This window comes from Eumetopias jubatus, unplaced genomic scaffold (genome assembly GCF_037043125.1).
Source record: "Eumetopias jubatus isolate StellerSeaLion01/CBP00866 unplaced genomic scaffold, mEumJub1_p1.0 scaffold_14, whole genome shotgun sequence".
Taxonomy (NCBI): domain Eukaryota; kingdom Metazoa; phylum Chordata; class Mammalia; order Carnivora; family Otariidae; genus Eumetopias; species Eumetopias jubatus.
The window spans coordinates 45,496,296-45,521,345 of record NW_028274820.1 but is presented as its reverse complement, the minus strand read 5'-3'; the positions used below and the strand labels follow the sequence as shown (position 1 = coordinate 45,521,345).

The following is a 25,050-nucleotide window of genomic DNA, read 5'->3' as shown; positions in this document are numbered from 1 at the left end:
ATACGTGAATTTCTGGGATATAGAAACAAGTAACTTTTTAGGATGAATCATTGTTTTGGCTTTTTTTTTTTTAATTGAATTTTTTTTCTTTTGTTTCTCATTTTGTAACAATAACCCTTGTCAGGACATTCCCTAACTTCTTATGCTCATTCTCATCCTCACCAAAAGTAATACATTTAGGTCACAAAGCGCCCTCTGACGGTAGAATTGTTATTCCCTGAACTCCACAACAAAACACTGAACAGAAAAATCAAAACAAAATGTAACCACCAATGCAGAAATTTATCTGTTTCAAAACAACTGCTATGTGATAGTTACAGTACAGAGTCGACATAGATGGACACACTACTTCAAACTTTTTCAACAATCTATTAAATACTATAGTCTCTATCTTTTATGTATCATTTAAGATATGAAAAAGCATCTCTACTACATTAATCAGTACATAAGATCCTAAGAATAATAATCTAGGATAAAGCTTATGGCCTGTCCAATTCAATGGGATTAAGTAATATTTGGGGGTAAAATAATTATCTTTCATAATGTCAAAACACATACCTGACTTCTTCTGATAACCCACTAAGCTGCTATCTTGTATATTTAATCCTCTGTATTTTTACGTAATATATTCTACTAAGGGAAGAGAATCCTATAATTTATAATTCCCATGCAAAATATTAAACATAACCTTAAGTAATCAAACTATTCAATTAATTAAAAAGGAACTTTTTAAAGTATAAGTAATAAAAATTCATGTCAGGAATTTATGCAAAAGAACAACCTTCATACTGAAATGAAATACCAAGAGATTTTTCTCATTTGCTATACTTTCTTCATCTCCTGCACCATACATCACAACTTAAGTTCAGAAGGGGGTTTAAAATTTTTCAGTTACTGAGGAAAAATGATTTCATTATATAATAATGCTAAGACAAGTACACTAATTCAGTTTATAGAAAAATCTACTTGTGTATGTTAGAGAAAAAAAGGATTTTATTTCTTAACTGTAATAAATTCAGTGACACTTTTATTTCTCAAATATTATACATAATTCATGTTTTCCTTTTATTTTCTTTACAAATTATTTTGCTTTCAGTCTTCAAAGATTCCATAGCATAGTCTGTTTTTTCCCTTACCTCTAAGATTCTTCCATGTTTTCCCCCCCAAGGAAAATCTTCACAGGTGCCTATATAAAACTTCATTAGTGAAATACAAATCAAAACCACAATGAGATATCACCTCAAGCCTGTCAGAATGGCTGTCATCAAAAAGTAAGAAATAACAAGTGTTGGAGAAGATTTGGAAAAAAGGGAATGCTCATATACTATTGGCAGTAATGTAAACTGGTGCAGCCACTATGAAAACTAGCATGGAGGTTCTTCAAAAATTAAAAATAGGGCACTCCTGGTTGGCTCAGTTGTCTGGGCATCCGATTCTTGATTTTGGCTTGGTTCATGATCTCTGGGTCATGGGATCAGCTCCGAGTCAGGCTGCACACTCAGCACAGAGTCTGCTTGGGATTCTCTCTCCCTCTGCCCCTCCCCCCACTGGTATGATCTCTCGCTCTATAAAAAATAAATAAATCTTTAAAACCAAAATAATTAAAAATGCAACTACCGTATGATCCGGCAATTCCACTTCTGAGTATATATCCAACGGAAACAAAATCCCTATCTTGAAAAGATATCTACACCCCCATGTTCATGCATCTTTATTTATAAGAGCAAAAACATGGAAATACCCTGTGTTCATCGATGAATGAATGGGTAAAGAAAATGTGGTAGAGATATATAATGGAATATTATTTAGCCATAAAACAGAAGGAAACCCTAGCTATTTGTAACAGCATAGCTGGACCTTGAGGGAATTACGCTAAATAAGTCAAAAGCAAATATTGTATGATTTCACTTATATGCAGAGTATTTCTTTTTTAAACCCACAAATTCATAAATAAAAAGTACAGATTGGTGGTTGCCAGAAGCTGGGGGGAGTGGTGCAAAAGGTTAAGGGTGGTCAAAAGGTACAAACTTCCATTTAAACATATATATGTCCTAATTAATTACTTAATTAAAAAGAGGGCGTGCCTGGGTGCCTCAGTCAGTTAAGCATCTAACTCTTGATTTCAGCTCAGGTCATGATCTCAGGGTCGTGAGATGGAGCCCCAAGGCGGAGCCTCCTTAAGATTCTCTCTCTCTCCCTCTCCTTCTGCCCTTCTCCCCATGCTCTCTCTCTAAATAAATAAATCCTGGGGATATAATATACAACATGGTGACTATAGTTAATAATACTGTATTGTACATTTGAAAGTTGCTAAATCTTTTTTTTTTAACATTTTATTTATTTATCTGAGAGAGAGCGTGCACACAAGCACATGCACATGAGGTGGGTGGGAGAGGGGAGGGAGAGGCACAAGCAAGCAGACTCTACCCCTAAGTGTGGAATCCTATGTGGGGCTCCATCCCAGGACCTTGAGATCATGACCTAAGCTGAAATCAAGAGTGGGCTGGCCACTTAACCACTTAACCAAGTGAGCCACTCAGGCGCCCCTAAGAGAATAGATGTTAAAAGTCCTTATCATAAGAAAAAAAACATTTAACTATGTGCTGCAATGGATGTTAACTAAACTTACTGTGGTAATCATTTCACAATATATACATACATGAAATCATTATGTTGTACACCTAAAATTAATACAAGGTTATATGTGAATTATCTCTCAATAAAAATAAAAAGAGCTAACGGAGGAAGGAAAGGATAAATTATTACGAAAAACGGGAAGAAACTTGTAATTTATTCACTGAAGGGTTTGTGCTATAGATTTTCTTTTCTCTTAAAAGAATAAACAAAGGTATAACCAAAGAATAAAAGGATGTAATAAATATTACTCAATTATCTGTCAAACAATACTCTTCAGAATATTCAGGATTTTTGTTTTCAGAATATTCTTTAATTAGAAAAGGCAAGACAAATTCTGATCAGTGATAAAAACATAAGATTATTCTAAAATTAAAAGAAGTATCTATTATGCGAGCTACTCTCATAAATCAAACCCTTACTATTTAATTTATACACATCAGGCTTATCTGAGAAGAATGTAAGGCAGTGTGCAACATTATATACTTAGAAAGAAACAAACCAAGATAACATAAACTAAGAGTAAGACGAAATTTCAAACAGTGGGAGTAAGTACAAACAAATGGAACCTAGATTATACCTTCACTAGCCTCTTTATCCTTTGCCAAATTCCTCACCCACTTAGCATTCTCATCTGATTTGACCATTCCTAACCCAACCTAAGAAGTCCCTGGGTTTTTCTCTCTCTTGCTCCTGGACAGCTGAGCATTAATGGAGAAAAATCAACTAATCACACTTATTAAACCAATTCACTGAACATTCTTGGTATACAGCCTCAGCAAGTCATCTGTGATTTTTTTTTCACAATAACTACTGGAAACTATCTTCTGTCTTCTTAAGCCACCATAATCATCCCAATTCCTTTCCCTTTTCACAGACTACTATTTCACTGAAAAGTCAGAGCTTGTCTAATGTGAACTTACTCAACTTCCCTACTCTCCATAAATAATTACCTCTGTATCTTTATTATTTCCTGTCACATGTCTTAAATCAGTCCAGAATAAGCAGTGAACTGTTGTGGTATGGACCAAACAGAAAGCATCCAGATCTCAAATTAGTATCTCCCAAAAGCAGTGCTGATACTGGAAGAAAAAAAAAAAAAAAAGCTGGACAGGAAGTCCTTAGAACAGTCTATCAAGCAGAACATGGTATTTGAGAAGGGAAGATTGCATAGTAATTTTAGCTAGCAATGAACATAAGGGGTATATGAGTAGAAAGGGTGTTACCAAGTACGCATAGCATAAAGACAGCAAAAGGAATAATTGGTGACATTCAGAAATGTGTACCAGTAGGCTCTGTATAAATTTAAGCCAATAATGGGCCCAATCATGAGATTAGGGTCCAGGAACCCTTTCTCTAAGACAAAAGGACCTTTCTAGTACCTTTTTTCCTAAGAAAAACACTAAGAAGAACTAAATGGAAACTAAGCAGAGGTTAGGCAGTAGTGTGCTAATCTAACACCTAATTCTCTAAGGAAAAAGTCGTTATTTGTAGCACTTCCCAATTTCCGCATTATGCATACTACTAACCATGGTCAATTTCAAAATACCAATATGGCATCAGAGAATGCCAGAATGGGGAAAAGATGCATAGTAGCATACCATTACAGTTTTTCTACCATACATATATAATAGACTTAGGCAAAGAGTATAGGTAATAAAATATTTGGGAAGTGAAATTGCTTTAGTATTTATTATCTTTAATATAATTTCAAAAATAAACTGAAAATGTTAAAAGCATAAAGTGCCTCTCCCAATTGAGATACACTAAAGAAAAATATAATTCCATAAAACTTACTCCAAAACTAATATATTCAATTAATTGCTAAGCAAAACTAAGTTAATTTCAGAGGCCAAAAGAAATTTGATCACTAAAAACAAGAAGATATTGAAGACTTCACTTGGCCACAATATTAGCTTCTTTTACTTTAAAACACTGTAACCAATACATAGGACCCTAAGTAGTTTTAGGTCTTTTCAGGACAGCTTTCCCTAAAACAGTCTAAGCAAGGCAGTGTATGTGAAGTTCTTCCAGAAACTTACATACTAGAAACCAGAGCTCTGCTGGCAGAGCAGTATTAGAAAAGTTCATAACCTCATTTAAGGAGAGAACTGCATATCTCCATGTCAAAGATCATGACTAAGTACCCTGGCCCTGGAGACTACCAAAACTGGCTTTCAATTTAGAAACACCCATCTATTGGGCACCTGATTGGCACAGTTTGTTGGGAGTCTGACTCTTGGTTTTGGCTCACATTACGATCTCAGGGTTATGGGATTGAGCCCCACATTGTGCTCTGTGCTCAGTGGAGTTTGCTTAAAGACTTTCTCTCCCTCTACCCCTTCCCCCTGCCGTGTGCACATGCTCTCTCTCTCTCATAAATAAATCTTCTTTAAAAAGGCAAAAAAATACCCACCCAGGATGATTATTAACACTGCTGACATTCTAATAAGCCACAGCATTTTTTTAGTAAATACTGGTTTCAAAAGCACATATATAAAATGTATATATAATATAATATATATACACACTCCATTATACTTGAAAAGGGCAGACTAGTAGGGCTGTCTAAAGACAAACTGATAAAAGAACACTATGAGGGACACCTGGGTGGCTCAGTTGGTTAAGTGTCTGCCTTCAGCTCAGGTCATGATCCCCAGGGTCCTAGGATCGAGTCCCACATCAGGCGGCTTGCTCAGCAGGAAGCCTGCTTTTCCTTCTGCCTGCCACTCCCCCTGCTTATGCACTCTCTCTCTCTCTCTCTGACAAATAAATAAAATTAAAAAAAAAAAAAAAACTATGAAAAGCAATCCTGTGAAAATGGTTAAAGAATGTAAGCTTCCTAATAAAATGAACAGAGATTGCTTTATGAGATAAAACAATGAGGTCAAAAAAACATGCTTAACAATGTGTTTGACAAACATGACTTTTCATACAGATTACCATTTAAGAACCTGGGGTTTACTCTTTTCTAAAAGTAGAAAGGTAATTTGCCTAAAAAGAACACTGAGGTTTATTCCAAAGTTTTCCGTGTTCTAAATTCTTCCTATATAGAATTAGCCTATTAAAACTTGAGCACATTAAAACTTTAGCACTTGTCTCTCCCTTGGACTAAAATTAAGGAAAGGATAAAATTCATCATACATAAGCTTTTATCAAACATCTGTAGTAATGTAATATACCTAAGTTAATGAAAAAAAATTTAGAAACATGTCAAATGTTTCTAGATTTGCAAAAGAATGGTTAAACATAACTAAAAAATAAATAAATAAATAAATATAACTAGCACAAATGAAAAATACCAAAGGTAGTAAAAGGATGAATATGGAGGCAAATTCCTGATAAATTCATTCAATTTCAAAACAAAAATGAACCATTTGAGAAATTCTTATAATAAAAGAGAATTAACACAGATGAGACAGAATTCATGCTTTAACCATTGCCAAGATACCACAATAGCCTCAATTAACTAAAAATTCATTTCCCAAAAAAACTATTACAGGTTTATTCATATATTATAATAAATATTTATGACTAAGGTGTTCTCACCACAAAAAACGACAATGGAAACTATGCAAAGTGATGGATATGTTAATTAGCTTCATTATGGTGATTACTTCACAATGTATACATATGTCAAATCATTAAGTTATATATCTTAAATATATATGGTTTTTTATTATCAATTATACTTCAACAAAGTTGGAAAAATATTTATGAAAAATTTAAAAATGTGCTGAAAACTTTATTGTAAAGCCATACGATATAACACTTCATCTTACACTTGTTGAAACAAAGAGCGAACCATTTCTAACATTAAAATCTCTTTCATTTTACTTACCAATAACTGTTCTTGGTCTTTCTTGGCATCCTCGTAAGAGGAGGGTCCAGACATCCAAGGTGGTAATGGAGTTTACAGGTATCACACAATAAAAGAAGATGTTGATCATGGTTCTTCTTACAAATTCCACAACTTTGAATAAAGGCAGCAAATAAAGGATTAGAGTAATAATTATCTTAGTGAAACAGCTATTCATAGCGTATTTTTCAAATTTCAAAATTTCACCTTGATTAACTTAAAATTTCTTCTGTTAAAATCAAATATCTTTTCATAACACATGCTTTTTTATAACATAATTCTTATTAGTTCTAAATATTTTTGAGACTGTAGAAAAATAGCTGGATCTAATATAAATATTGCTCTAGACTCAAACTTTTCAGAGAAAGTCATCTATAAGATAGTATTCTCAACATCATCACTATCTTAATTTTAATTATCACTTAAAATTCATTTAATATTAGCTTAATTTTTCTCTAGAAAAGTTAACTACTGAACAAATAATTTTTCCAATTTTCTACTTCTCTAAAACTATAAAAGTTAATTCACAAACAAAATTCAGTTTATTTTCTACCATTAATTACAAACCTTTCAAAAAGTGTTGGAACATAAAAATAAGCTAAATTTATAAATAAGACTTTTCGAAATCTGACTTTGAGTCTTAAAAATATACCAATTGTTTTTTTGTTTTTTAAGATTTTATTTATTTATTTGACAGAGAGAGACACAGCGAGAGAGGGAACACAAGCAGGAGGAGTAGGAGAGGGAGAAGCAGGCTTCCCGCAGAGCAGGGAGCCCAATGTGGGGCTCAATCCCAGGACCCTGGGATCATGACCTGAGCCGAAGGCAGGTACTTAACGACTGAGCCACCCAGGCGCCCCTACCAATTGTTATTTATTGCAAAGAATGGGGCGTTTTACTATTGGTGTTACTGTTACTTTGATTTTTGTTTGTTTTCAAGGAATTCAACTTCTCTTGTGAAAAAAGGAAACTTTACTCCTAGAGCACAAGCACCTCGACCTGAAAATCCAGGGTCTTTTTTATATTGGGAACATAAAGAGTGAAGGAGAAGTTGAGAATCTATAAGAGCCATCCATCCATGTACAGAAACAACAATGATATTTGAATTTTTAAGTTATCCTAGAAAAAAAAAGATCATATAAATGCAACAACAACTAGTACTTGGTCTCAATGTTGCTCAGAGTGAAAAAGAAAAATCACCTAAAATACATTCTGAAACAAAATGAACTGTTGTAGTGATAAGTCAGAAGCACTATGATATGTGTGATGGTTCCAAATGAACCAACTTTGTTTAGAAAAGCTAGACTGAGAATGTGCTAGTCTTCATATTGTACATTAAAACACTAGTGGGCTTTTCTTACATTTCAAGGAAGTCATTTGCTATTACCTACAGAGGGAGCCTCCAACCAAGAATGGAAAGTAATTATGGAGATTGATATCGTTGTTATTCCTGCTATTTCTGAGAAAGGAAGAAGTTGTGGGGAGAATATTTATATATTTACATAAATATATATAGGTATGTATGTGAATATATACATTTGTATGTGTATATAACTTTCCCCACTTAATATGATCAGTTACATTAAAAAAGTAAGATCCTAACCTATTCATATATGGAAAGAAGTCTTGGCTATGTAAAATTACTATAAATGGTGACCAGTATAAACTATTGAGACAAAAAAGTAAAAAACAAAAACACTTGTGTAAATAAATTACAACTGAGCACAGAAAAAAAGATTCAAATCTAGAACTTATCTTCATTATCCACCACTGTACAAAGACAGTAATTCACTGTCTATGATACCTATCACTACCTAAAAACACATGAAAAGCTCTAAAACTAATTAAAGTAAAATAAAATATAAATTCACATTTATATATCGTTTTTAATTATTTAAGAAAATGATCATCTACATTATTTAAAGTCACTTTCCAATTCCCCAAAGAGGACTGACTGTTCATTTCCACGGAACTTTTGGACATACATCTCCACCTATTTAAAGGATATAAGTCACTTATCATTAAAAGAGAAGCAAAAATCTCTTCTGTCATTCAACCTAAAAAGCATCTTTGATGAAGATATTCATAAAATGAATTTCAAATGCATTTAACAGAAATTCTAGTACAGACATAATTCATTCACAAATATTTGAAGCATCTTGTTATTAAAAGTTTGAGTTTAAAAAAACAATATTAATCTGTTATCATTTTATTACTTGCCTATAAAGTACTGCAGGAAGAATAGATGTCTTTTGTGTGCCTCCTTCTTTTTTACTTGGTTTTCTCTCCTTGGGTGCTCGCAAAATTGCCGGTATGTTCAACTTCTATTGATTTGAACAAATGCAGTTTATTTTGTTTTAAAGAAAAAATATAAAGCAACATTCTCCTCTATTTGCCACTCAAGTCAACTAAATATGCTAGAATTGTGAAGAAGAAATGTTTTACCAGCTATTATACCAGCAAAAAGAATTAAAATGAGTTTCTGTCTCATAGTTACATCCATTAGAAACCTATATTTACATACTTTCATCAATTTTCAGTGGAACACTAAAACATTATGAAAATTAAACTTCTACTTTGGCTTTAAAAAGTGAAAGACAAGGACAAGTATTTAAGAGCTTAAAAAAAAAAAACACACACACAATACACTTGACAAAAAGAATATTGAAGCAGTTTATTTTCCTCAACATGCCAGTTACACTGGTGCTCCATAGGTTAATTAGAAAAATTATCTTATTGGACCAAACTCTCCACAAAATGAATGGGATTCTTTTTGGTTTTCTACTAATCTGTAGTATGCTGGCTTCTGAGACAGCAACCATCTATCAAAGTCATTTCTCAGTGGCCCGGTGGGCCGGCATCTGTTCAACCAACTGGAAAAAAGTGTCATGCAAGTGGTACAAATGATTTCTACTTCTGTGTATTTTACATTTGCACAAGGAAATGGGTGAACTTTTGTTAAAAAGTCATTTAATAAATGAAAACACCCTTATATGGTAGATAATTTTTTACACTAAATAGGAGATTCTTATGAGATGATCTTGCAAACCAAGCCAAAAGATAATGCTAGCTTGGCAAATAAACTAGTAATAGTCTTGTACTCAACATTAACTTCTCTAAATATAAAACACCATAAATATAAAACACCAAAAAAAAATCCAAAAATCCATCAACAACCTATCAATAGGAAGAAAGGTCAACTCGTCATAGGTGACTGCTCATTCTCACCTCTTAAATTACGTTATTCATTATTATATAAGCCACATACATCCTGTTCACAAAAGCAGCATCTTCAAAGCTAGCATAGCACAATACATATCAGTATGTATTACTTTCTAAAATACTAAGTCTACACGAACTGTATGATAAATTTGACCCTACGTAAACCTCTGAAATAAGTACAATGAAAAATATCTCTTCTTTGATAAGCCTCCTTCACAAATAAGACTACTTTCATCGTAAAAGGACCACAATGAGTCTCCATCATCCTCTAAAATACACTGAAATTATCTGAATGAATTTTTAATTTATGTGTTATATACACAGTACTAAAAAAAAAAAAAGCATTCAAAAAAATCTATTTGGCAATGATTCTTCTTTTCAACACCAAGAACTTTAACCAGCTAAAAATGCTCAAGGATAAAGTAATTTTTGTCATTACCACAGTGATATCTACTGAAGGTGAAAAACTACATTTTAACATTAAAGTTTCAAAACCCATCTCTTACACAGCTCAAAACCAAATCAACACAAAAATGAATCTCTCTAGTTTGCTTTTTAAATTTTGCATCTAAAAAAAAGGGAACTAAATATAAAAGAAGAACAGGATAGGAAAAAAAATGTGGCAAGGAATCTAACTGCTAAATTAGAGATTAGAAGAATTTGATAGGAGTAACTCATGCTTCAAATCTTAGTTTCATCACAAATGACAGGTCAATCAGTTAGAACCAATGAAAAAATTTTGCAAACAAGATAGCTGTTAAAACAACCAAATTAGGCTACAGGTTCTCAGTAGGCAGTTTTCAATGCTCTAGATGTATTTCAGGCATTATCATTACCCCAGATGATTAGTTGCCCCTAATCAAACAGAATTTTTTAGTTAGGAAAATTGTATCAGAAATCTGATCTTTGGAAATAATACAGAGAGTAAGAATAGGAGATAGCAATTGGAAAGAAACTAACCTGCCCTGTGATTCTGCCTAGTAAGGCCCAAATTCCCTGCCCTTCACTTCGAAGTTTTCCATTCAGGTTCTGTAGTTCTTCTAAAGATTCACAGAGCTACAATGTAAATAATCCGAATCAGTAAACCATTAAAATACATAGTAAAACATGGGAAAATTTAAATAATTTATCAACAAATGTCCAAAAGTATCTGTATTGATAATCCATATTTTTAACATGTTTTGTCATGATACCCTGAGAGGAGGCTATCCAGTTATTGAATAAGCAGCACCAATAAGATATAAGCATTTTGTTTCATGTTAGCATTTTTACTGATAATATCTATATTTATCATTGCGTTATAGTTTTCTACATAATTTCAAACACATTCTGCTAATTAATCCTTGAGTTTTTAAAGATGCATTTCGACCATTTTCTCAAAGAGAAAACTAAAGATCATAGGATTTCTGTGACTTGACCAAGATCATAGAACTAGCAAGAATCCCCAGGTCTTCCAAATATAATCCCAGTACTCTTTTCTTTCACTACAGTGTGGCTGATATTGGAAACGTACCTCTTACTAATTTTTTATCACTTAAAATGTTATCTAACAATAAGTCAGTATCAGCTTTGAATACTTGTGTTACTTATTCCCTAACATTTTAGCCACACCTGCTTTTATAGGATATTTCTTTTGATCTCCCTCATCATTACAATGAAGATGCAGAATGGAAATTTAAATTGGGAGGTATTTTTCTTAAATCAAAAGTAACATCGCAAAACAATTCAAGATAAAAACAGTAATGTAAAGGAAGTTTCTAAGTTTTCTACAGACTTAGCAAAGTTCTATAGTACACTAGTTAGGAACAAGGAATGGAGTCAGATTGGCCTCAAACCCCAACTCTATGACTTGACTACCTACGTGAGTCTGGGCAAGTAACTTCACCTCCTTAGCCTCTAAAAATTGGAGCCATAATTATAGCTCACATTATAAAACTGAAGTGAAAATTATATGAGTTAATATATGTAACATGCTCAAATTGTACCTAGCACATAGGAAGTACTTAGTTTTATGGATGATAATGAAGACAGTAAAATAGGAAGTGTAGAGAAGGGCCTAAACACTTCATAAGAATTTCAAAATGAGACATAAATAGAAAATCCCTAAAGTAACAAATAACATCATCAATAGGTCTATAATATCATGTTGTTTTGTAACCAACTTACCTTATTATATTCCACGTGGAGCTTTTCCTGTTCGTTCTCTAATTTATCCTTTATATTCTTTTGTTCAGCCATATTTTCCTGAATTTGAATCATGCGCATATTTCTCTCTATTTAAATTAAATATCCAATTTTACTTTAGTAGAAAATAAAAGCTGATTTACAAAACACACAAAGGAAGAAGACAGCCATAAAGATCACATGGATAATCTTACATTGTTTACAACACTTTTAACCCTATTCACAAATACAGGAACTCAGCATTTTGTAACAACCCACAACTTACTAGGAAAATAAACATGCTTTTTCCTTAATATATTTAGCATGGCTAATAAATATCTAAAAATTGACAGTATAACAAATATTTTCAATAGCAAATTGTTCTCATTGACAATGTGCATATATTAGTGTCTATACTGACCAAAATAATAATTCACAAAATCAGCAGTGAGAGCAGGTTGCTTATGCTTTCTCCTTCCATCCACACTAGAACTAGTATCTGAATTGTCCACTGGAAAGATATCTGTACTGATCCCCATTAGCTCTGCTTTCCGCATCAGCTTACGAATGGCTGAAGCACTGCTAGTGAGTGGTCTGGGCAATTTTTCCCTTGGAACCCAGGCCTGGGGTCTGGTAGATCGAGCTAGTTCTGCTTTGGCACGATACTGCTGAAGCCGGGCATTGATCCTTGCCTATAAGAGAAATGCATACAAATTTTAAAAGATATTAAAATGTAACATATTCCCTATGATTTCTACTTGCATGCTTAGAGAAAGTAAAGATAATCAGAATTTCCTATATCAAGGTAAGTTATATCTATCCACAGTTATTAAGATATACTATTATTATTCTTGGGTTATAATAAAGTAGGTCTACTCCTAGTAACTACTCTATGTCCTAAACTATGATCAGAGTTGTCAGCAACTAATATGATTAAACTGAAGTTTCTCTTCTCAGTAACTCCAAGTCTCTATAAATTCATCTTAATTTACCTAGAAATACATTTTAAAAGATGGGCAAACTGATCAGATCCTTTACATAAACAAACAATGGAATAGACTGAAAAAAGATATGTCCAATATACTGCACTGATAGAATAATTTCCTCTAAGCCCCATTTTTCAATGTATTTGGAAATATGCTTCATAAAAGGCTGCTCTGTTGACTAGATGAGGGGTACTCATCAGCTACAAACTACACTCACCATTTACCTTAATTACAATCCACTTCCTAGGTAACTAACCACATTTCATAACTATACATCACATGTCATTGGCACACACACACAAGATCTAAAATCCATAACCTTGAAAGAAAAAACATGACTTTTGGCATGAATCCCATACCTGTGCTTCTGGTGACAGTTGCTTCTCCCTCTCTTGCAAAGACATTTTACAATAGGATTGTAGAGCCAAGTAGTTTTTTCTCTTCCATTTTCTGTCTAACCTATCTGCATGCTGCTTACAATAAGCAAAAAATGGATCTGCTATATCCTATACCAAAAAACAGAAGGGGGGGAGTGAACATTTTTACTACAAAGGGTCATAAACAAACTAACACAAGAGATAATATTTCCTTTTTGAAGAATCTCCTACAGTGTTGATATTTCTAAAATAAATTACAAAAGTAATTTTTACCCATAATGAAAAAAATTGCTACTTTTGAAACTTAATCTTGTATATCAATCTCAAATTAACAACTACTTTTTTCTTTAAAGGGCCTTATAGAGAAATCAAATCTTATACATTGTACCTTGTGTACCTAAAAAAATAATCCCTGTTTAAAACAAATAAGATTTTAATAATCTTAGGTAGTGGCCATTATTAAATATTAAAGTTATGCATACACAGATTAATATTATAAGACAATATACCCAGAAAATACAGGACTAGCCAACACAGATTAAGTGGAGCATTTTTAACTGGCTAGCAATGAATGCATGGACATATTCTACCCAGGACAACTGAACGCGTTAAGTATCACCATTAACTCTTTATATAACTGTAAAAGCTCAAATGGAAAACAGAGGTCTCTCACACCCATCTCTCATGATACTAACCTAATGGGTTACTCTTTTTATTCATAAGGAGTAGGGTAGGTAGGTAGGAAGGAAGAAAAGGAGGGTGGGAAAAGAAAAGAGAAGAGGAGATAAAAGAAGAGAAAAGAGAAAAGAAAAGAAAAGAAGAAAAGAAGAGAAAATTTACTCTATCAAAAAAGTAATTTGTAAGGGCGCCTGGGTGGTTCAGTTGGTTAAGCGACAGCCTTTGGCTCAGGTCATGATCCTGGAGTCCCGGGATCGAGTCCCACATCGGGCTCCCGGCTCAGCGGGGAGTCTGCTTCTCCCTCTGACCCTCTTCCCTCTCGTGCTCTCTCTCATTCTCTCTCTCTCAAATAAATAAATCTTTAAAAAATAATAATAATTTGTAAATAGCCAAACCATGTAAACTGCATTGTAACTGCCAACAAAATAATGGGGAGTTCATGCTTTAGATCTGTCCTAAGGAGGAGAAATAAAGATAAGCTCTCCATACAGTTTTTATATAAGTTATGTTAAAAGAGTGTCTTAGAGTACGGTGGGGTTTTACAACCCAAAGAGAAATGATGACACTAAAAAAGCAGCAAATGAAAAAGAACAGAAAGGGACATAATAATAATAATAATAACAGCAACAACAATAAATTTAAGGTAACCTTAAAATAAAGTACATGATTCAATTCTGTAGTGTGATATCCACAGATGTCACAATATAGCACTGTGGATAACACCACGGAATTTGGAAACACAAAAGCCTGCAAATCTTGGGTCAGCTCCAAAATTTATGGGTTTTACAGCTTCAAACAAGTTGCTACACATCTCTGGGTCTCTTAACTTATTCGTAAAACAGATTTAATAATAACTACTTCGTACAGTTATAAAAGTAAAGAAACAAAAAGGTAGGTAGGAGATTGTTCACACACACACACACACACATGCACACACAGCTGCCTTCTCATGACATGCTGTAAATCTTGGTGACAGATGATGATAAATGAAAATAAAGATTATATTGAACCTCAGCCAAAATGGCCAGATCTAGAGAAGTATTTTATTGTTTTAAAGTAGGTAAGGTTGAAACTGAGTTATCAGAAGTAGGATTCATGCTTACATAGCTGAATTAAACCTTAGGGCCAAGACACTGAATTAGGAAAAAGACCAGTCATCTCTGGTCTACAAGATAGCTGAAAAGGAACAAGTAACCCAGGTAATTTTTTAAATTAATTAATTTGGGATTGGAGGACAATAAACCTAATTCTAAGGCCAGAATGACCAAGGAATTAATGTTGTTCAGAGAATGAAGAGATATAACAAGCAAATAACTATGAGAGAAACCACTGTCTTCCAGTATCTATTCTCCCCGTCTTCCCCTTAGTAGAACCCTTCGAGTTTTTACCGAGTAAATGGTTACCCTGCCAGAAACTCTCTGCTCCAGCCTCCTTGCATTTAGATATGGCCATGTGCTAAGTTCTGGAAAATGAGAGGGGTGAAAATTCCAGACTATGACCTTGAAAGGGAACTGCCTACTCTTAATCTTCTCTTTCCCCCTTCCAATGGGTGGAACCCAAAGTAGAGATAAACCATCTCTGACGTGTAAGAAAGTACAACAGACTAAAGGAAGATGAAACAACAATAAAAGCACCTAATCCCTAGAACCAGACTCCCCCGAATATCAAATCAGTCTAGAATCTTGTATTAGAGCTAATTCAACTTCTTCATTCTTTAAACCACTAATTATTTGGGTTTTTTAAACCAGTTGAAATAGTGTCCTAATTAATGTATTGGTTAACTTGGAATATCCTTTCAAACTGCTTAGAGAAATGGAACTTTCAAGAAAGTTTCCCAATGGAAAAGGGAAAGATAAAAACATTTATCTGAATGTCTACTATGTGCCAGGCACAGGTGCCTTTTAACATACTATCTCACTTATTCTGTATCACTACCACTTGAGATAAGTTATTATTTTAAATCAATTTTATGGATAGAAAACTGAAAATGAGAGAGGTTAAGTTGATGACCCAAGACCCGTGGCTAATAAGTAAGATCTCTCTTTTCAACCACTACCTGACTGATTAGATTCATTTAAGGAGGTCTCTAAATAGAGATGAGTAAAGCCCAACTCTGGGAGATTCTGATTCAGTAAGTCTAAGGCAAAGGTTTTAAATGAGAATGCTTTGAGAAACAGTACCAATAAACATAAATGAGTAAAGGAGGCTTGAAAGAAGCTATAAAATTACAAGACAAAAGTAAATGATGTTGGGGGAAAGGGGAAAATAATGAGGAAATGAGAACTGTAGGGTTTGTGACAAACTGGAATGTCCCACTTATAAAAGCATTCATATTCAAGACTTTATAACACCTCCCATCAAACAAAATCTATCCACAGGTCAAATTTAGTCTGTGGGCCTCTGGATTGCATGATTTAGTCTAAAATCTTTAAAAAAAAAAATTTTTTTTTAAACAAAGCTCCTTAAGTTTAAAAACAGTGTATTTTTAAGCAAGTAAAAGATGCTTTATTGGTATCTTGATAATAAAACTGAAGTATGTATTGAAACCAGAAAAGTGTAAATACTACAATAAGTTAGGAGCATATGTGTCTTCCAATTGTAACACCATCAATGTTCTTGTCTACCACACCTCAACCACCTAATTGCCATGACTATACCTACATTCTGCATTCTCTCCATAATTTAACGCCTAAAATATCATTCTCTGAGCATCACCTTTTATCTGTCCTGGTCACTCCATCTGAGACTCAAGTTTCTAACACATTTGGATCTTCAGGGTACTGACTTTCCACCTCCTGACTGCCTACAGCCCACGCACATCAGATGACCACCCATCTTTACCTGACTATTCCATCAGTTCATTACTCTTCTGCACGGAGCAAGGACTCTTTCTTGTCCTCATCTAGTTTCACTTAACAAAACCTGAAGCACAGGGAACTCCAACTCTCCCCTGTACCTTGCACTTGTACCTGAGCAGCTGAACACATTCTCAAATTAATTTATTCTCCATTTTCATAGGTAACTATTGAATAACTTCATCTCTCCCTCAGATCTTCACTAGCTCCTCCTTATTCCTGACTTGCAGATGCTGACCATGTTTCTTTTTTCACTAGAGAGGGTTGGGAAGGGAGGAAAAAAGCAACAAAGTGACAATTTCCATAACCTCCAATCACTGATTACATCAATGTATCTGCATCCACATCCACATCCTCTGCCTGATCTTCTGTTACTATGGATAAACTGACCATTGTTCTTGTTTAAGATTAACTTTCTTTCCTCTATCAATTCAACTTCTCTCCTGCATTTTTTTCTCTCTACTGGATCACTCCACTCAGCATATTTGAGCATACAGCATACAAAACATACTGTAATTATCTTTTTTAAAGCTTTAAAGATCTTCTTTGGGCTCCCATATGCTGCTCAACTTCTAAACTCCTCTTTAAAGGAAAATTCTAAAGGCCTGTCCATATTAGCTATCTTTAATTCTATTCCACTCCCAAGTTTTCATGACTACTACCAACCACTTTCACCCTTCCCTCCTATGGTCTCAACACAATTGGTGGTCCTTTTAGACATTAGTTGGTTCACATGTACTCTATGAAAAACTCTTAGGGCTTTCCATCTCACAGTAAAAATCCAAAGTCCTGGGCGCCTGGGTTGCTCAGTCAGTTAAACATCTGCCTTTGGCTCAGGTGGTTCTGGGATCGAGTCCCACGTCGGGCTCGAAAAAACTCCAAAGTCCTTCCCATGTTCTTCCAAGTCCTACACGATATTCTACAACCACCTTCCTCCCCTCTTACCAACCCTAGTCCCTAACTCTGTACCAGCCTCACCAGTCTCCTTGTTGGTCCTCAAACCAAGCATGTTCCTATCTCAGTCTCTGCATATTCTGTTCCCTCTACCTGTAATGCTCTCCTCTCAAATAAATATATGTTCCCTACCACCTTCCTTACATATTTTCATAAAATCTCACCAGCATTACCCTACCCCCTTACTCTCTAAATACTTTACCTTGCTTTGTATTTTTTCACAGTACTTAGCACAATGTTGGGTTTTTTTGTTTTTTTTTTTGTTTTTGTGCTGTCCTCTCCCCACCTGCCACTCAAATGTAAGCTACCTTAAAGAACATATGTTTTGTCTGTTTTCTTCAATGCCATCTGTATAGGGTCTGTAACAATGCTTAATACCAACAGGTCAATATATCCGCTGAACACATATACTGAATAAATGAGAATAAAACACATTAATTTGCAATCCTTAAATGCTAAATGTAAAATATAGATAAGGTAAAAAAAAAATAGTAAGTCCTTATAGATAAGATAAAAAAAATAGAAGTTTCTGATTCTTCCAGGAAAATTTCTTTCTGTATTTGTATTACTTTTTGTCCATACTAGACACTTGTGACATCTTTTAATATCATCCTGTATGGTTGTTTAACATTTCACTGTGTTTATTGTTTATCCCCACGTAGGTGAATACTGTGCCTTAAAGCTATTTTCATGCTCCTTGACAGACTTCTCCACCCCAGTACCTAACTTACTGCCTTGCACATATGCATAGGCCCTCAATCATGATTGACTGACTTCACTGAGTGCTACAAAGTTACTTTTGAATATACATTTCACTGCTGAGTAATATATAGGTCACCTCTTAACATAACTGGGTTTTAGAACATGAATTCAATACGGACTATATATATATTCATATTCCACAAATGCTTGCTGAGTTCAATTTTCTGTCAACTGTTTGACATAAGATAATGGAAAAATCTACTAGAGTGAAAATATGAGAAAATTTTTCATTTTTAATAAGAAGAGAACCCTTGTTCTCTTCTTTTGAATTCTAAAATGAAGTGCTTAGGATCATTCCAACAATATTGAGACCAACAAGCTTAACAACAACAACAACAAAAAAGGAAACCATAAAGATGTTGATGGTATAGAAGGATAAAAGAGACTGGATTATTAAGCCACTAAAAAAAACCCAGAACTACGTGTTTATACCTCCTGTCATATGAGATAGTTAATACATTACTATTGGGCCACTGCAGGTAAATGTTCTATTACTTGCTGCTAAAGCCTAGGTAAGATGCAACATCAAGAAGATGAACAGCCAAAACATATCTTAAAGGCCCCATGCATATTGGTATTAGACTCCAAATGTGGCTCTGAGATTTCCAGAAAATTAAAGGAGTTAATACTACCAGTTACATAATTCATTATATTTATCAGATAAAACCCAAACCAGTTAATAAGCTAACACAAAGCTGGAGGCATCATGTATCCTGATTTTTAAACTGTATTACAAAGCTATAGTAATTAAAACTAGTAACAGATTGACAAAAAAACAGACATAGATATCAACGGAACAGAATAAAGAGCCCAGGGGCGCCTGGGTGGCTCAGTCGGTTAAGCGGCTGCCTTTGACTCAGGTCATGATCCCAGGGTCCTGGGATATAGCCCCACATCAGGCTCCCTGCTCAGCTGAGCCTGCTTCTCCCTCTCCCTCTGCCCGCTGCTCTGCCTACTTGTGCTCTTTCTCTCTGTGACAAATAAATAAATAAAATCTTAAAAAAAAAAAAAGAATAAAGAGCCCAGAAATAAGCCCATGCACATATGGTCAATTAGTTTATAACAAAGGAGCCAAGTATATACAATGGGAAAGGATAGTCTCTTCAGTAAGTGATGTGAAACTGGATCGCCACACACAAAGGAATGAAACCTGATCACTATCTTACACAATGGATTAAAGACCTGAACATAAGACTTGAAACCATAAAACTAGGAAAAAAAAAAATAGGCAGAAAACTGCCTGACAAAGGTTTTGGTGATTTTTTTTTTAATCTGACATGAAAAGCAAAAGGAACAAAAGCAAAATAAATAGTGGGACTACATTATGCTAAAAAAACCGCACAACAAAGGAAACCACGACAAAATGAAAAGGAATCTACCAAATGGGAGAAGATATTTGCGAATCATGTATCCGATAAGGGGCTAATATCCCAAATACGTAAAGAGCTCATATAAATCAATAGCAAAACAAAACAAAATTCAAAACAATCTGATTAAAAAATGGGCAGAATATATGAATATTTTTCCAAAGAAGACATACAGATGGCCAACCAGTATATGGGAGACACACAGCATCATTAATCTCCAGGAAAATGCAAATCAAAACCACACGACATATCACCTCAATCTGTTGGAATGGCTACTATCAAAAAGATAAGAAATAACAAGTGCTGGTGAGGATGTGGAGAAAAGGGAACTTTTGTGCACTATTGGGAATGTAAACTTGTGCAGCCACTATAGAAAACAGTATGGAGGTTCCTCAAAAAATTAGAAGTAGAACTACCATTTATCCAGCAATTCCACTTCTGGGTATTTATGCAAAGCAAATGAAAACACCAACTCAAAAAGATATATACAAACTCATGTTCAATGCAGCATTATTTACAATAGACAAGATATGGGAAACTAAATGTCCAACAATGGATGAATGAATAAAGAAACTGTGATATATGTTACACAATCATAAATGAAATTTGCCATTTGCGACAATATGGATAGACTCAAAGGCATCATGATAAGTCAAATAAGAGAAGAGAGAAAGACAAATACTGTATGATCCCTCTTAAATGAGAATCTTTAAACAAACAAACCAAAACACACACACACAGAAAACAACAAGTTCACAGAGAGAACCAACCAGTGGTTGCCAGAGGAAGAGAGGGGAGAAGAGAAATGGGTGAAGGGGGTCAAAACATAAGAACAAACAAAATCACAACAAAAAAACCCAAATAAGTTCATAAGCAAACTCGCAACTATACCTAGTATTAAGAACTAAGAGAAAGAACACTATGTACTAAAAAATTGGCTCATCAATATTCCTAGGTTAATACAAAAGAAAAAAATCAGTAAGACAACATTTAACAAAAAATGTAACAACATCAAAATGTAAAAAACATATATCAGCAAAAGGAATAATCATAAGGATCAAAATAATTCTGTCCAGGTTTGTGTCTAATAATAAAGCTTATATAGACTATTTAGAGGAAATGATACTCTGCATATACCCCAAATAAATCATAATTCTTACAGTTAAACTTCAAATAAAGGTTTAAGTAAGATTACCTTAGAAAAGTAACAAAGTGAAAGTGATCTATTTGCTAACACGTGCTTTAATAGTTCCCTGAGCTGGGATGGCAGGAAACATCATCTCATGTAAACCAAAGAGACAGAGACACATGTATGAATAAACAGTTATTCCAATACCACAAAAAAGTATGCCAAAGGTATACCCTCAGGCAATGCCTTTATATAAATAGGAAATCAAAACAAATAAATGGGAAAGGAAATATGCAAGATACAACACAAAATGATGATTTGAAACTAATTTTACCCTAGAATTATTTTTTTAATAAAATCTTACCCAAAAAAGCCAATAATACTAAAGAGCTGATCAAACAAAGGCTGACTGATAGAAGGGACTGCTCCCTCAACTGGTATTCTAATGACTGAAGACACAGTGAAAAATAAGAGAAAACAAAAAAACCCTCTCCTAAATCCATGTTCTAATAAAGGTGAGAGACAATAAACAAGATAAATAAGGATCAATATATTGGACAGTGGTTAGGTATTAAAAAGATGGGGGAAAAAATAGCAGGAAAGGGGATTAGAAAGTATCATGGATGGAGAGTGTTACAACGTTAGACAGAGTGACCAGAAAAGTCCACAGTGAGAAGGAGACATGGAGTGAAGATCCAAAAACAAGTGAGGGAATGAGCCATGAGGGCATATGTGAGGGAATGGCAGCCCATGCAAAGAAACAGGTACAGAGGCCCAGAGTAGGAGCTTACCCAACACATTCATTACAGGAGCAGGGAAAAGGCTAGGGAGATTTAATTGAGGGGAAGTGATGAGGTCAGAAAGGTAATGTGAACCCAGATCACACAGAGCTTTACAACAATTGTAAAAAAAAAAAAAAACTGGCCTCTAGTGTGAATCCGACAGAAAGTCACTGAAGGGGTTTTGAGCAGATGAGTGACCAGATCTGACTTATATCTTAATGGAACAGTATTAGTTGTTACTGAAAAGGTCCTCTATTCTCTAGAAAAGGATTGGCAGACTATGACTCGAGAGCCCAATCTGGGCCCATCTTGTTCTAGCAATAGTTTTATTTGAACACAGCCAGAGTTATTCATTTACATATTGTCTAAGACAGTTTTCACAATCAATGGCAAAGTTAAATAGTTGTGACACAAACAATAGGCCCAAAAAGCCTAAAATATTTACTATCTGGTTCTTCAGAGAAAAAAAACTGCCTCCTTCTGTCCTTAAAAAGGCAAAGAAAAGCAGGGAAAGAGTTAGGATGTTATTAATCCAGGTGACAAAGAATTACTGAGACTAGGAGAGCAGCAATGAATCTGTTAAGAAGTAGACATATTCTAGACATATTCTAAAGATACAGCCTTACATACATTTATATATATATATGTATATATAACACTAAATACTTTTTAAAATAAAAATGTAAGTTAACAAATGCCTAACAGCCACATAAAGGTATTGCTGAAGATCTCATATAAGACGTCTAGTTTCAGCAATGTAACTTCTTGATGAATTCACGAAAAATTATTTGATCCACCAAGAGCCCATTCCTACCAATCCTGGTTTTCCCAGCAATACTAAGGCATCAGTTCAACAGATAAAGATCTAATTTGAGCTCTTGACATTAATCCATGAATGATTTCAGTCCATTAAGTCAAAGGTTAAGGGAAAAAAAGGAATCAATAAAAATCTATAATCTTATAGTTTCAAAGAGAATTTCCTGCATGGTAACAGAGTATCACAAATCATTCTTTATCACAGAAGAAACTACCATATGTTTTACATGAAATATAAGTAACCTTAAGGCTAACTAAATGGTGTGAAACAATCACATAAATTTCAGTCAGCGTAACTGAACCTGTACTATTGCTCAGTTTTAATAATAAATGTGTTGTATCATAACATGGTTTGAATATTCTAAATAATCTGGAATTTTCACAAAGTGGATCAGAAAGAACAGAAACTTCAAATGGATCCTCACGAATGAGATAAAGTACTATCAGAAGGCTATAAAAAATCATTAGAATATGGTAAGGTATATGATGTTACTGGATAAAACTGAGGTATTAATTCTTTTTCAACCTTTCTTTTACTGCCTATATAAAACAGCCATTATATACTGCCGATATAAAACTGAGCCTGAGTGGCTCAGTCGTTAAGCGTCTGCCTTCGGCTCAGGTCATGATCCCAGGGTCCTGGGATCTAGCCCTCCATCCGGCTCCCCGCTCAGCGGGAAGCCTGCTTCTCCCTCTCCCACTCCTCCTGCTTGTGTTCCCTCTCTCGCTGTCTCTCTCTGTCAAATAAATAAATAAAACCTTAAAAAAAGATAAAAGAAGAAACCCCACTTAACAAGTCTTTAAAAAAGGGGAAAAAGCAGCTTTCTAGAATGTCATATAAAATTGAAACAGAAGATATGCCTCCAAAAAATAGATCTGTTTTAATTTAAAATTTGTTTTTTTAATTAAATATACTATTATATTACATGAATCTTAGTCTATAGAAGTACAACCATAAGAAGTAGCCAAGAACTTCTTTTAACAGAATGATGACTGCCAAGAGCAAACCTCATTGATATAGATTCATAAAAACTCTTGGGTTTTAAAACACTGTTTAGAAATCTTTATAATTTTCCAATTCTATAAATGTTTATAACAAGACACCAGAAACATATGCAAATATATTTTAAATCATTCCCCCCATCCAAAAAAGTACACTTAACAAGGCCACAGTATATGGCTCCTTCACACATTTTCTTTTTATTTTTTTAAAGATTTTATTTAGAGCACATATATGGGCACCTGCGTAAGCACACCAGGGAGGGGGCAGAGGGAGAGGGAGAGAGAAACTTTAGCAGGATCTGCACTGAGTGGAGCCATGGCCTCTTGATCTCATGATCCTGAGATCATGACCTGAGTTGAAATCAAGAGTCAGAGCCTTAAGTGACTGTGCCACCCAGGCACCCCAACTTCACACATTTTCGTCAGCTACTGTCAACCCCCCCAAAAAAAAATGGTGAATGGTGCTATACATAGGAACCCAAACTACCATAGTATGAAAGGTAAAGCTCTCAATAAGTTCTAAAAGAAACAGCTACAAAGGAGTCTTCCTGATTGCAAAAGCTCAAAGTTTACCACAGTAGAGTAATAACCTAACAGATTCTGTGATCTAAGTATTCACCTGGGATTACCTAGTCTTCTAAGTCTTACTTGTATTGCCCCTCTGCACTTCTGCTCACCATCCTGAGGTGTAGTCATAACTAATCCACACAACCGTATTATATAATTAATTATACCTCTATGTCTGCCTAAGAGCTGTGAAAATGTTGTGTTTACGCAGTACCCTTCATCAATTAATCAAAGTACAATTCATAAGAATCAGAGACTGGTACAAAACCATGTACCAACATATAACTGTTATAGAATTCATTTATTAAAAAAATATATCACTCTAAATCTACTCAACCAATTTTCATTAGATTATCTTTTTCACTGGATTCCTGTCTATGAATTAAATGGGATAAGTTCAAGACCCAATATAATAAACATATTTTTATATGACACTAAAAATTTAGCTAGTAAAAGAAGAAACACAAGGGACTTAGATATACCACAGATCCACCATGAGTAGACGGTAAGAATTACCAAGCAAACACTCAAATACCTGTCTACATAAAGAACCTAAAGAATCAACGAAACTTAGTCTCAGGACTCCTTAAGTCTTAAAAATTATTAGAGCCCGAAAGAGCTTATGTGAGTTATATTTATAGACAGTCCCCATATTAGAAATTAAAATAATAAAATTTTAATATATTTATTCATTTTAAAAATAATCCCATTACATGTAAAGATAAATAATATTTTTATTAAAAAAATACTATATACAAAATCAGTGAGAAGAGTGGCACTGTTTTACATTTTCACAAATCTCTTTAACATCTAGACAGCCCACATAAAAGATAGCTGGATTCTCAAAACTATTTCCACATTCAATATGTTATTTGTTATGTGTTATATAATCTCTGA

The 25,050-nt window shown here is 34.2% G+C and overlaps 1 protein-coding gene across 4 annotated transcripts in view; it reads right to left on the bottom strand.

Moving 5' to 3' along the window:
• The window catches only part of PHF14 (PHD finger protein 14), a 199,429-nt gene that overhangs the window by 131,074 nt on the left and 43,305 nt on the right, over nucleotides 1-25,050 (bottom strand). For all 4 annotated transcript variants that reach the window (XR_015766710.1, XM_088018232.1, XM_028119281.2 and 1 more), the window contains 6 exons: nucleotides 13,224-13,370; nucleotides 12,300-12,570; nucleotides 11,882-11,988; nucleotides 10,676-10,771; nucleotides 8,714-8,817; nucleotides 6,476-6,607 (listed from right to left, as the gene is read on the bottom strand). Coding sequence is in view for 3 of the 4 variants with exons in the window: in XM_088018232.1 (XP_087874358.1) it covers nucleotides 6,476-6,607; nucleotides 8,714-8,817; nucleotides 10,676-10,771; nucleotides 11,882-11,988; nucleotides 12,300-12,570; nucleotides 13,224-13,370 (857 nt within the window). In the remaining variant the exon portion in view is untranslated. The remainder of the gene's footprint in view (nucleotides 1-6,475; nucleotides 6,608-8,713; nucleotides 8,818-10,675; nucleotides 10,772-11,881; nucleotides 11,989-12,299; nucleotides 12,571-13,223; nucleotides 13,371-25,050) is intronic.